This window comes from Fusarium phalaenopsidis (genome assembly GCF_050370095.1).
Source record: "Fusarium phalaenopsidis strain FUZ10S chromosome Unknown contig_32302, whole genome shotgun sequence".
NCBI lineage: Eukaryota > Fungi > Ascomycota > Sordariomycetes > Hypocreales > Nectriaceae > Fusarium > Fusarium phalaenopsidis.
The window spans coordinates 6,013,942-6,027,669 of record NW_028145405.1 but is presented as its reverse complement, the minus strand read 5'-3'; the positions used below and the strand labels follow the sequence as shown (position 1 = coordinate 6,027,669).

The 13,728-nt window shown below is 50.4% G+C and overlaps 2 protein-coding genes across 2 annotated transcripts; both read right to left on the bottom strand.

Annotated features, from left to right (window-relative positions):
• Positions 1-25: 25 nt before the first annotated feature.
• LRP88_09224 (type I polyketide synthase) lies at positions 26-8,542 on the bottom strand (the record flags this gene model as incomplete). The annotated part of the gene is made up of 17 exons (XM_083245714.1): positions 26-913; positions 964-1,266; positions 1,319-1,490; positions 1,550-1,944; positions 1,996-2,073; positions 2,241-2,324; positions 2,376-3,296; positions 3,347-3,372; positions 3,431-3,527; positions 3,586-4,868; positions 4,919-5,219; positions 5,267-6,363; positions 6,419-7,150; positions 7,210-7,333; positions 7,385-7,604; positions 7,655-7,963; positions 8,019-8,542. 17 exons carry the CDS (start codon positions 8,540-8,542, stop codon positions 26-28), a joined length of 7,554 nt encoding a protein of 2,517 aa, XP_083100208.1.
• Positions 8,543-13,013: 4,471 nt separating this feature from the next.
• Positions 13,014-13,633, bottom strand: LRP88_09223 (sulfotransferase family protein; the record flags this gene model as incomplete). Its single annotated transcript, XM_083245713.1, has 2 exons — positions 13,014-13,279; positions 13,327-13,633. The coding sequence occupies 2 exons, from the start codon at positions 13,631-13,633 to the stop codon at positions 13,014-13,016; spliced, it is 573 nt and encodes a 190-aa protein (XP_083100207.1).
• Positions 13,634-13,728: the final 95 nt, after the last annotated feature.

The window sequence follows — 13,728 nt, the reverse complement described above, 5'->3', positions numbered from 1 at the left end:
CCCCTGGAGAGATGACAATTCCTCCTCATACAATCATCCGAGAAACCCTAGCTGCCAGATCCTGGATACTATACGGGTTCGTCAAATCATTGATGGGCAAATCAATCTGGAACGCGTATCTCGCCCAAGATCTAACCTCAATGGCAATGAGCGAATCCATGCCATACTGGACTGCTGATCTCGTAGGCTGGATCTCTCCAACCTTCATCGACAGTACCTGTGCCAGCTTGGCAACGAGAGCAGAGCAAACGACGGGCTGCAGAGCCGCCTCTTTGCCCTCAGGCAGATCAGCAACCCGCCCCAGAGTGTTTCGGAAGGCCTTGACGGCTGTCTGAACTGCGCTCTCTCCGCCATCAGACTCGGAATCAATCGCCGCATTGTCAGCAGCCCTGGATCGCAATAAACCAAACTTGGCGTCCTTGGCCCAAGACTGCCATTCTGCAGTAGCTTTGTCAATCATGCCAAAGCTGAGGATGATTTGACTCTTTGAAAAATCATCGTAGGAAGAGTCTCTAGCCAGGTTTGCATTCTTGGGCGAACCCGTTGCAATAGCACCCTCGACCACGCGTAGAACATCCCTCACTGTGATGGGCCTGAGTCCACGGGACAACAAAGAAGCCTGGATCTCGGGACGCTCGCTGATGTTTCCGACGTCCTCCACAAATCCGAGGTCGACAGACGCGGCTGGGAGTCCGAGGCTTTGACGGTATCTGGCAAAGGTGTCGAGGAAAGTGCTGCTTGCCGAGTAATTCGACTGACCCTCGTTACCCAAGACTCCGCAACCCGAACTGAGCATGACAAAAAAGTCGAGGTCGTGGTTGAGAAGGCATGTATGGAGGTTCAGCGTGCCATTGACCTTTGGACCAAACACCGCATCAAAGTCTTCCAACGTGATGTCCTCGAAGAATCGGTCCTAGATGAAATGATTAGATGGATATACACATGAGAATCATTAAGACTCACGCTAAGTCTCAAGGCCGAGTGAATAACTCCACCGACAGGAGTCTCGATCGCAGCGACGAGTCGTTCGACAGCTGCAAAGTCACCCACATCACAGACTTCAACCCTGGCATTGCATCCATACGATGACAATTGTTGCAAAAGATCATCAGACTGCATAGCCCTCGAAACCGAACTGGTGGCCAGAACGAGGTTCCGAGCACCATAGCTAGCCATCCACACCGCAATTGCGCGTCCCAGGCCACCAAGACCGCCTGTGATGATGTATGTCTTGTGTGGACTGAAAGAAGAAGTCTTGGGTCGTGTCTAGATGACGGTTAGATACAACCCTGAGCGAAAAAGTATTGGGAGCACATACCTTGATCAATTGCTCATCATCGACATTCGTAAGTGATATGACCTGTTTACCCTGATCACCTTCTGACAGTGTCGAAAAGGCTGACGGTAGGGAGTGAAGCCCAGCCACCGAAACCGACAGGTCAAGATCGATTTCTCGCCTCTCAACCAAGTCAATCACTTGATCCAGTAATCTAATGTGATCCAAACGTCAGCTATCGGAGAATAAACACGAAAAGAGTCAACAACTTACTTTCCTAGGTCATGACTGCTCTCTTGATACGCATCCGTCAGATCAATGGAAGCAAACATGACATTCTTGTTAGGTCGAGGGTAGAATTCATCGCCAGGAGTTTCACCCAGCCCGATTTCGATATATGTTCCACGGTTCGCCACCACATGAGAATACTCTGCATATTGGCCGGACCGAGTGTTCAACACGAGCTTGAACGCTTGACCATCAGTGGCACGGGAACGGCCGGTGCTTGTCGGGACAACGAAGATCTTGGAGGAGCAGATTCCGTGTTTGGTGAGAAGAGACTTGTCTTTTTTGTCACTGACGGCGGCGGAAACATCTAGCTTCAGCGCCGTTGCCGTCTTGATCAGAGCGATGCCTTGACTCGACGTGGCGTTGAGGACGAGGAGTTTCTAATACTATGTTAATACCCCGTCAACTCTGGGCCAATGTGGTACACATACCTGGCCTGTTGAGACTCTCGCAGCCGTAGTCAGGGCGTACAACGCAGTGACAAAGTTTGTAGGGATCGCCGCCGCATCCTAGACGCCAGTTAGCCGTACGCTCTCGCTAATTCTAGAGCTCCCCCCACCTCGAATGAAAGCCAGTCAGGTATCTTTCTACAGCAATGTGAAGGTGCCAGGTAGTGTGTTGTAAAAGTCCCTTGACCAATGACGGCAACTCGATCTCCTGGGCTGAATGCTGTAACATCAGCAGCGCAGCTCTTGACAATGCCAGAGCACTCGCGGCCGAACTCTGTCGCCGGAAGAGATCCCTGGGCAATCCGTCCATCCTGATTCAAGGTTAGAGACGACATCGATGGAGGAATATCAGTTGTACTTACCCGTTCGTCGAGGCCGACGGCTCTGACCTCGACAAGAACATGTCCATCCGGCAAGGTTGAGTATTCGTCATCTTGAGCCATGGTCAGACTCTCCAAGATTCCTGGTTCTCCCACAACCAAGTGATGCGGAGCCTTCATGGCCTGCGTCACAAGTGCCTCCATCTTTCGAGCAGGACCAAAGGCATTTTCCAGACGATCATCCTGCACAAGTCTGCATGTCCAGAGCTGTCCGTCCTTCTCTGCCACCTCGTAGTCCAGTTTGGAGATTGGATCGTCATGCGAGTAATGGATCCGTTCCAAGACGTGGTAGATGGTGTTGGGTATAGCCTCACCCTCGCTGGTCAGGTCCAGGGTGTACAGTTCAATTTGACTGTTTTCCCCTCGGAGGGTTCGTGCAAAACCTGTCACAAGCCCTCCTGTCGTATTCTTCGGATCCAGATATACCTTTTGAGTAACCCAGATGCACTTGATGGGTTTAGTTAGCAATGACTTCAGTGCCTCCAGCTGCTCTGGTCGAAGAGAAGCAAGAAGGCTTCCTTCAGCCTCGTCCACAATGATGAGCCAGTCTCCAGACCATTCTTGAGAAGCAAGCTCTTCAAGATGACTGGATGTTGCAGTAACACCACGTTTGCCGAGATATCTTTCAATTCCGTCCCGTGTAGATGAATCGCTACCGACTCCAACGACGTGCACCTTCTCCCCAGAAAGCGGCTCGGGTGGAGTATAGTCAGCAGGCTTTGCTCTGGCCATCATAACGATGGTGCTAGAGATCTGATCAACATCGCTCTTTTCGCGTCTGGCTTCGATCTCGGAAACGCTGTCGAAATCCTCGGCGAGCTCTGCACGCCATTCGTCCATGGTAAGGCCAGGTCCAGACCGGCCAGGTGATCGAGGGCGTAGCCACCAGCCAGTCAAGGGTCCCTACAAAAGAATTAATCCTGAGATCCAAATGATGATGTGTGGTAACATACCCAAAGGAAATTGGCTGAAGTAAGGTCTACAAGTTCAAATGTCAGCTAATCTTGCAAATCACATAAACGGAGCATGTTGCTTACCCTCTGACAGCTCACCCACCAAGAGGTATCCATCGTCACGCAACAAAGATCTAATATTCTTCATTGCAAACGGCAAGTCGGCAGTTGCGTGCAGAACCTAACATTGAATGGTCAGCAATCAATAGAACCTGCCATGACGCATGTCTGGGACCTACATTCGCTGCAACCACAAGGTCGTACTTCTCCAAGTCCTCAGTAAAGCCTTGCTGAGAAAGATCCTTTTCGATATCAAGAGTCTTGAACTCGATCCGGTCCCACTCAGCAAACTTCTTCTTCGCCTTGTCGAAAAAACCAGCCGAGATGTCGGTAAAAGTAAAGGACTGGTAAGCGTTTGGCCCTCCAGCCCTGGAGAAGCCGCGCAGCAACTCAGTTGTCGCACCACCAGTTCCAGCTCCAATCTCCAAGATTCTCATGTTGGGATTCTTGTGTGCCAAGAGTTCGGCAGTAGATAGGAGTTTTTGGTTCATGCTCGTTGTGAAGATGCTCTCCTCGTAGAACCTGTACAACAGATCGTTCTCTAGCCAAACTGCCAGTGCTTCGACTTCTCCTCGGAAGATCCTTGCCATGTTGATGGCCAGTTGAGATACGATAGATGCATCGACAGTCTGAGGAATCCCCGAGTTTGAGACGATATTTGCGATAGCATCTTGTACTGTCGCAAATCCATTCTGCTGGCGACGCGCCACGAGCCTTTCTTTGAGCAACTCGGCCTGGTCAAGCATCCACGAATGGTAATTTTGCAAGTGAGGGGGCAAGTCTTGGCCTTTCTTGATACCATTCTCGACTATGAGTGGTATGAGCTCCTTGACCAAGTTCTCGAGATTGACAAGCTTCTTCTCTGCCGGAAGACTCTTGATCTGGATGGAATTCTCAACATTCGAGATGTCGCCGATGTCGGGTCTCCAGATAAGCCTCAGCCAGGGGAGAGTAGTTTGGTCATCACCCGTGGCTCTGTCCATCTGCAGACCTTCCACGACAAAGAAAGGTCTCGACGACGCATCGTAACACTCAACGGTACCTTCTATCCGACCAAAACCCACGGGCGATGTGTTGGTAGTGCAAGACGCGATGTCCGTGTTCTCAGCGGGCATGCGGATCGAGATTCTCTTCATCTTGGATGGCAGCAGCAATGTATCGATCTCTTGGAAGTACCCAGAGCGATTAGCCAATGCGGGTGTTTGCAGAACCGCATCCATCATTGCTGGATGCAAGAGATACCGCTGGCCGGGAATAGGGGATTGGGCAACCGACGTCATGTCGATCTTGGCAGAACAAGCCGAGAGGCTTGGGCGAACCCGAACTTCATTTAGAAGCTGGAACTTGGGACCATAGCCATAGCCAACTCTTTCCAGAGTCTTGTAGTAGCTCTTCAATGGTACTTTGAGAGGCATATGGTGCCAAGAGGTTCTGCGCAGAAGAGCACCATCATCTTTGCCCGCTAGAAGTTGTCAGCTTGGACCATCAGTCATTTTGACATTCATCACTCACTTTCCAGGACTGCAGCTTTGCCATGACAATGGCGGATATCAACGTCGCCTCTCAGTGAGGAAATGGTAAAGTCATACCATGTCTCGTCAGATCTGGCATTGTCGTTTTCCGGGATCAGTGTGAGAAAGAGATCGATGGGCGATTCGTCAGGAAGAATGATGGAATTTGAAAAGACAAAATCTTCAAATTCGAATGAACGAGTCGCCCAATCGATCTCTTTGGTCTCTTCTTGCACTTGCATCATGGCCTCCACCACCATTGCTATGCCGGTAGTGAAGGAAAATGTCACAATGCCATTGACCTGTCTGGAGTTAGCTTTGTCTTGTAAGATATCTTCTCTTTCCATACCTGATGGTCAACGAGCCAAGGCGCATCTTCTATCGAGACCTTGTTCCTCCATGTGGGAGCTGATGGATTCACTCCTCGACAACGGGATCCCAGAATCTCATGCCGTGGTGATTTACGGAACCGCCATTCCAGGCTGTTTCGTGGCTCGGTCCACGGTGTCGATGAGTAGTCCCAAGCATAAGGGGGAATGTTGTCTTGAAGGTCATTGGGAAGACGTCCGGACTTGCCTGACCTGGCGCTGTTGACTTGCTCCAGATCCAACTGCTTTCCATTGAGGACCAAGTCTCCGGCAAGGCTCAGCAGCTGTTGGCTCGAGTCTGCATTTCGAAGCATGGTAGAGAAATAGGGGAGCTGGGGCGAATCAGGGAGAGACTTCATAATCTCAGAGGTAGGACGAGAAAGCAGTGAATGAGGCCCAAGCTCGACACACAGATCCAACTTGCGGTCTGCTTGAGTCATGGCCAAAATCACTGCATCAGTGTAAAGAACTGGGGATACGAGGTTTGCCCCCCAGTAGTCGGCATCAACCTCGGTCCCCTTCAGCTCGAGACCTGTAACAGAGGAGTACATGGGAACCCGTCCAGCCTTGGGATGCAGAACACCCTTAAGGTTACCGATGTACTCATCCACCACACTCTTCATGGCACGAGTGTGGTAGGCTCGAGTCACAGCGACGGCCCTGGCCATAATGCCATGACTGCTAAGCTCGGCGGCCACATTCTTAACTCCCTCAGCAGAGCCTGCGAGAGTCAGATTCTGAGGACCATTGAAGCACGCAATCTGCACATCGTGTCGCTCCAATGCATCTTGCAACTCTTTCGCCTTTGGTGCACTCCTACAGGCCAGCATGGCACCCGAAGGGGCGTTCTCGCAGGCGATTCCTCGATAGTAAGCGACCGTGATGGCTTCCTTGGCGGTAAGAGCACCACAAGCGTACGCAGCGGCTGTCTCTCCACCTGAATGGCCAACAACAGCATCTGGAAGGACGCCCCAGCTGAAAAGAACATCTGCCAGTGCGATTTGGACCGCCATGGAAAGAGGATGGGCGAGTGCCGGCGAGTCAATCTCTTCTTGTGAGAGCTCGGCAGTCAGCTTGTCTATAAAGAAGTCAGTAACCACCAGGCATCAAATTGGAATTGTCGTGGGACGTACCTATCAGGGACCAAGCCGACTTATTCGATGACTGAAGTTCTCCAATGACCTGCTCAAGATTGTGCAAGGTGTTGCGCGCCACAGGGAATGCCTCGAGAAGACGTTTACCCATCTGGGACCACATAGCACCTTGGCCTGTGAATGCGAATAAAACCCGAGGTGCATCAGCACTTGACGGTGCTGAATTCGATTTCAGGGCGTTGTTCTCCAACTGTTGGATGAGACCGTCAACTGTCTGGGCAACAGCGTACGACTTCCATGGCCGGGTATGGATCTGGCTTCGAGCATTCAGCGCTGTGATAAGGGGCTCCGTGAAGCTGTGGCATTCATCGTGAGTTTTAAGAAACTCCAGGAGGTTTTGTGTGTTTGTGTCTCGAGAGCTGCGAGAGGCACCAGATGTGAACACCAGGAAGGACGGCTTTTCCCCTTCTTCATGATGGCCATTGACAGACCCGTTGGTCAGTTTGGGTTCCTCATGATGGCCATTGACCGACCCGTTGGTCAGTTTGGGCTCCTCATGGTGGCCATTGACCGACCCGTTCGTCACCTTGGGCTCCTCGTGGTGGCCGTTGGTAGACCCGTTGGTCAATTTGGGCGGCTCGTAAAACTCAACGACAGCATGCGCAGTAGATCCACCGATACCAAGCGAGTTGACGCTTGCTCGGCGTATCGACTTGGAAGGCCAAGGCTGGGGGCTGGTCGGAACACGAACTCTCCATCCTTCAAAGTCGACTGAACGAATCATGGTCAGTTGAATCCAAGATAGGTACAGGAACTAGGAAATACTATACTTTTGGGGTTGGGTGTCTTGTAATTGGTGTTGGGAGGAATCTCTCCCTTTTCCAAGGCCAAAACTACCTTGATGAGACTGCTCAAACCACTAGCAGCCTCTGAGTGTCCCACATTCGGTTTTGTCTGTTTGCTTATTAGCCCATGGTTTTCTCACAGGAATAGAATGAAACTTACAGAACCAACCCAAAGTGCATCTTGGGATTTGTGACTGGCAGCAAAAACTGAACCCACGGCTCCCAACTCTATGCAATCGCCCACGGGCGTGCCTGTTCCATGGCACTCAAAGTATCCCGTCTCACTAAAGTCATTAATTCCTGCTTGGGCATAAGCCTGCAGGATGGTATCTGCCTGAGCTCGTCCCGAAGGTTCCGTAATTGCTGGAGTAGCACCAGAACTGAACTTGTCAGTGAACCCGAACTGTGCCAATCTTGCCTGGAGACGTACCTGTTAGATGAGGTGCCCCTAATGACGGCTCGAATATTATCCCCATCTCTAATCGCATCGCTCAGTCTTTTTACATAGACGGCGTTGGTTCCTTCGCCACGTCCATATCCATTGGCGCTGGCGTCAAATGTCTTACACTGACCATCTGCAGCAATTGCGCCAAGACGTGTCAAAGACAGTGCATAATCTGGACTCAGAAAAAGGTTGGATGCACCAATCACAGCGCCGTCACACTCCCCAGCTTGCAGTGCTTGGCAGGCGAGATGCAGGGCAACCAGGGCGCCGGAACAGGCTGTGTCGATCGTGACACTGCATGAATCGCATGTGTCAGCACTGTAATCAACTTTTTGAAAGAACCACATACCTGGGGCCACCAAGATCAAGTGCATGACTGATGCGGTTTGCAAGCATTGTCCGTGTTGTTCCAATGGCGATAAATGTTGGAAGATATTCAGGGTCCTGCATCAGCATGTCGTGATAATCGGCAACAAACATGGCACAATAGCAGCCAATCTTGGACTTGGAGATCGTCTCCATGGAAATGTTGGCCGACTCGAGGCATTCGTAGACAACCTCGAGCAATTGCTTTTGCTGTGGATCCATAGCTGTCGCCGTGTCTTTGCTTATCCCAAAGAACTTGTGATCGAACTGCTTGATGTCCCTTTTGACAAAGTGAGCACCTCGAAACGCCTGAGCTCCCTTCTGATTGGGATCCATGGACAGAAAGTTCTCGGCATTGAACCGATCTTTTGGTATCGCCGTGGCCGACGAACGTCCTGCTCGAACATGGTCCCACAGGTCTAGTGGTTTGTCGATGCCGCCTGGGAGACGACAAGCCATGCTCACAATGGCAATTGGCTCCCGCCATTGTGAAACCTGTGAAGTCATCGCGTAGAACAGAAGTGGAGTGACAAAGGTATTCTCAGAGATTCATTCCAGAGGAAAGAGTTACACGAGAGAGGAAGGGTCGCGGGTTACGCCACAAACATGGCACGCATAAGCACCACATACAAATACGGCCCGAGAGATCCAAAAGACGTCCGGCAATCAGCCCATGAGCTTACCTACCACATCAGGACATTGACCCGGTTCATGTTCGTTCAATTGCCCGCTCCTAGTCTACCCCACTAATGCATGAACCGGCTCAAATTCGAGTTCGGACCATGCGGTGTACCACCTTGCAGTATGGAAGGATGAAGGTTACAGTACAGTAGTTGGTCCATTGTCATGGATGCACTGCCAATTATGGGTAATTGTTGGCAGTTAGAACCATCGGGTAAGCGGGCATGGCTCCCGTGCATATACTCCAACCGGCTTTGCTGGAACCAACATCTGCTTTACCCGTCATGGCTTTATACCATCCATCATCAGGTTGCTGCTTTGTTAGATAATTGTGCAAATTGGCCGACCCCAATGCACCATCTACCACATACTTATGAAGCACCATGCCTAGGCTTGGTTGCTTTATGTCTAAGGCCACCTTGAAGCATGAAAAACGGCTGTCGAAGGAGTCTTATTTTCCAACAAGAGGGCATCGCCTAACGCGTAACGCAGTGTTTTAAAAAGCGCATTGCCCCTCGAGTGGAACTACTCTAACCAATCAGAGCGTGGTATAGTTCACCATTGCTTATTCACGCTCACAAACCGGTTCATGGTAAACTTGGAATGTACATATATCGACAGCTCCTTTCCATTTTCCACGGGACGTCGGATATCATACCATCAAGACGTTAGTTCGAATACGTAGTACTACTTTTGGCACTGATCTGCCTTGCAACGTTGGAACATGGAGGGCCATAAACTTCAGCACTGCCACGTCAACGGTATCCACATCTCGGCTCCGTCCCAGATGGTAGGTGGTTACCTTGCTGTTGGGTCTGCTTCTGTCGTTGCCAATCACGGCGCTGAGATGCGACAAGGGGACCCTAGAACTCGGTCTCAGGCTCGGCCCAGTTTAGAGGAGTCGCGTTCTAAACCGGGATGTGTTGGTCCCAAACCGTTACCAACGATCCAGTGTGTGTGGTGTCAAGTCGCATTGCTATTTTAGGAGGAACATCTTATAACGGCATGTTTGAGGCACAGTAAAAATGAGTGGATGATATGATCTACACGAAAATGCCCGAGCAGCAGCAGGTCAGATCTTCCGGGGTTTATTAACATCTTGGGTCTAGCTGACATGTCATTGACAAGACGGTGGTGCAGAAGATGCCACCTTCCCCTCCTTTGAAAGGGTCTCGTTCATGCAGGGACTCCATATTTTCTTGATATCATCCCAGTTATCAAGAATTCCCTGTCAAAAGAAGATTGTAACCTAGACGTCGCGTGGATGTCACTGCATGCAAGCCAACCCGAACGTGGGACAGGTCTCCCCATTCTGTCGAACCATGTGCTGCCGATTATTGGTCACGTTTAAGTCTAGGTTCGCAAGTGACCTCTTCAAGAAAGTAGCTTTCCGGGTCGTGTTCAACGTGTGCGTCCAGTTCAAGAAAAGGACCTACTTCCCCGTGGGAAGAGAAGATTCGGAGACTGAGGCCGACATTGACGACGTAGCCGAACTATTCAACGGCTTTTGGGCACAAATAGTTATTCTGGATGACAATTGTAAGCACAAGAGGTTTTGACAAAGGTGTAGATGGTACTCACAGCGTCATGAAGGAATGGTATTGTGTGTTACCAATTTCCTTCCGCACATCAACCAGAAACGTCTTGACTTCATCCGGAGTCCAGCCCAACGCCTGCGTAAAAACAGGCATCGTCAATGGCTCAAGAATAAGGAGCCAATTCTGCGTCATCAGGTGACCTATGCGCTGCAGCTTTTTCCCAGGGTAGCACGCATTTGTCGTGGCGCCGTTTCTGGTCTCGATGATATGCTCAAAGCCTGTTTCCTGCAGCAATGGCTTCAGCTTGTCCGGGTAGTATAGCGTTGTACCGCACTGGCGCATTCCTTGCTCTAGCAGATCATTCCATTTGCGGAATGCGGTGCCACGCAATGAATGATTCGGCGACTGTAAAATCGCGATCCATTCCGTAAATTCGACCCATCCTCCAGGCTTCAGATTGTCGAAACACCTTTGGATTAATGTCCTTTTCTCCTGAATATCGCCGAGTTGTCGAACGTGGATAAAATCAAAGTTGCCGCCGCTGGTAAAGTCCCACTCGTGGGTAATATCCTTTGTCAAAAAGGTACAGTTGGATCTGGTATAAGGCGGATGGACCGGCTCGATGTCAACGCCTAGAACGGAACAGTATGGATGTTTTTGGGCTATCAACCGACGCCACGATTGTTAGCTTCAATGGCAGTGAACATGAATGTGAAAAAGAGACTTGCCAAATTCCTATGGAAAATGTCAGCAACAGATGCAAATCATCACTTTGGTTCAATGATAAAAACTTACCAACGCCCATGTTCCAGGGCCAGTGCCGACATCAAGAACCCGCTTCGGTTTTGATGAGATAGGTGATAAGTGAAGCTGCCCTCTGAAGATATCGATCATGATGGTGTGCTGAATGGCTAGCGCAATCTGTCAGTACGCAAGCTAGAGGGAGTGGCGGCCTCACTCCATACTATTTCTGTCTTGTTCTTGCTAAGACGAAAGCGCATTAGCACTATCCAAGCGTACATATGACGGGTGAGACGGCAACATACCTGGCTGTTTGGCACTAAGCCGTAACCTGTGAATTGTTTGATTAATTCTCGGATACAAATGACTTGTCAGAACCGGGAGAGGGAAACGTACGAACAGAGGGTTTGTTGAACTTCTTGACCAAAGACTGAAAGAAGCGTTTGGAACGTGACGCGGTGACTCGAGTGGAACTCCTTTGCCAAGTCAGTACAGATGAACATTAACCGATCTACCAGGTAATTCTTACCGTTCCAAAGGCCGATAACTCGACACATATTCATCTGAAGAATCAGAAGACTCATCTAGTACACTGATTGGCCGAAAAACAACTTGGTCTTCGATCGTAGGCTATTTCTCAACAGTCAGTCAAGCAACAATCATCTCAACTCTGGGAATGCCCACATCCTCAGCTCTAGCCCTTGCAGCCGCGGCCGGGGAAAGCGTTTGCCGGTCCCATCCCCCTGAGCGCCGGCTCGAGGGTGTGCCAGGGATACCCCCGCTAGCTCCGCTCTGGTGTTGGCTGTCACCAGACACGCTAGAGGCATAGTTCGAGGAGGAGGAGGCGGTGAGTGTGGACATGGAGGTTTGTGCATGACCGCCACCACTGTCGTGCCCCTTGTCCATTGCCGAAGACATTTGTTGCAACGCGGGCCGCGCCGAAGCCCAACCGTCCGTCTGTTGGTTTGACCCTATGTTAGTTTGAGCTTTGGCGTCGTTCCCAGGAGAGTGGAAAATAAAAGAAATAAAGTGAGAAAAGGGAAAATAAAAATAAAAGCAATAGATATCGGTATTGGACGCTCGCTAATCGATTTGCTGCAGGTACTATATCCGTGGTTCTGATGTCGGAGTCAAACTTTGTCGGGCTAATGGGTCTGAAAGTTCAGGATGGGATCATGTTGCCCTTCTATATTTTCTTGGTACTGAACGCATCCTTGTTGTTGTCTCGTTCTCTCAGTGATTGTCCGAGTCTAGCCCTGTCCGGTTGGCTCAGTACCCCAACGCGTCTCCACTAATGCCTGAATAGGAGGATTCATGCGAGCTCTAGCGCTGTTTAGAGTTTGTCATATTTGGTTAGAATCCAGCCCATCCCAGGTTTACTTTTGTCTGAACCTGGCTTCAGTGTTACTAAGATAACTAAACTATGTGGTAAATGTCACCTCATCTGTTAGAGAACTATGGCCCCACCTTCCCGGGGACTTGGTCTCGTGCGAGACTCAGTGGTAGCCGAAGTATCACCGTTGTGACCTGGTTGGAGTCCTTGCCGGCTGAAGGGTTACGTCTCGCTTTGACGACGATATAGATCTGCTAAAGGGGAATGTTGAACGGCCCGAGCCGTAGCTCAAAAACTGCGTATCTTCCGTGCGCGTGTGTACAACTCCAGCTTTTTCTGCGACATGATGGGCCCGTTCCAGCTGATGGTCCATCCAGGGGTGCTCTTTGGGGCCACTTGGTGAGGTAGCCACGGGGTCGTAAAAAAACTTGAGACACCAAGACGCCCGCGTCAGCTAAGATAGGAGAAGTGATAATAGTCTAAACATGAGCAAAATAAGAGATAAATAAGGGTAATAATAATAAAATTACTTTTAATACTATTTAATTACTTATGATATTTTTCTTAAAGTCTTAGGCCTTAGACTTAGTCTATTTTGTCGTAATAGCTGCAGAGGGTTGATTTAGTGTCTTATGTTTTTTGACGACCGCGTGGTAACCATCATGACTCCAAATCATAACCTCCATCAAGCATAAAATCTGTAGTACACAGCAGCCCAAACTCCAGTTCCCACAGCTCCCAACACTGCCAAGTTCCTCACCGCACCCATGATATATCTCTTGCCCAACTTCATCTCCTGTCCCGCCCATCCCACAGCAGCATTCTCATGTGGAAACGGCTCATCCGGAACTGGCTTGCCCAGAAACTCGCACAGAGGCTCCCATCCATCTTCGACGCTCCACTCCAGAAGTCTCTCTTTGGAGACCATGCCACGAACCATGTTATAATGTGCTACAAACAATGTCAGCATGATCACAAAGACAAGAGCGGAAACTCACCTCGGGCAGCCCACTTTCCGCACCGCGCAATGCCCGTCTCAATATTCCCATCAATAGCCCGGAACAAGCCGGGCCACATGAAGCGCACATAAAGATGCCAGGACCAAAAACACTCCTTGTCTAGACACGAGAGCAGAAATAGTGGCCAGTGATGCTGAGCTCGCGCAAGCGTATTCGAGGCACTCTTGTGCCAGGCGTCCACGTCGCGTCGATAGTTGAGTACCACCTTGGCCTCTGGATACGCCTCGATGAGCTCGGCGGCGAACACGGACGCCGGTGCATCGGCGACGGCTACTGCGCGGCCCATTACAGCGTCAAAGTCGGCGGCAGGGAGTACAGCCACTCCACAAAATGAAAGAACTATCCGTCAAGGTTTGGCATGTTGATTTGTGTTTGTCGAAG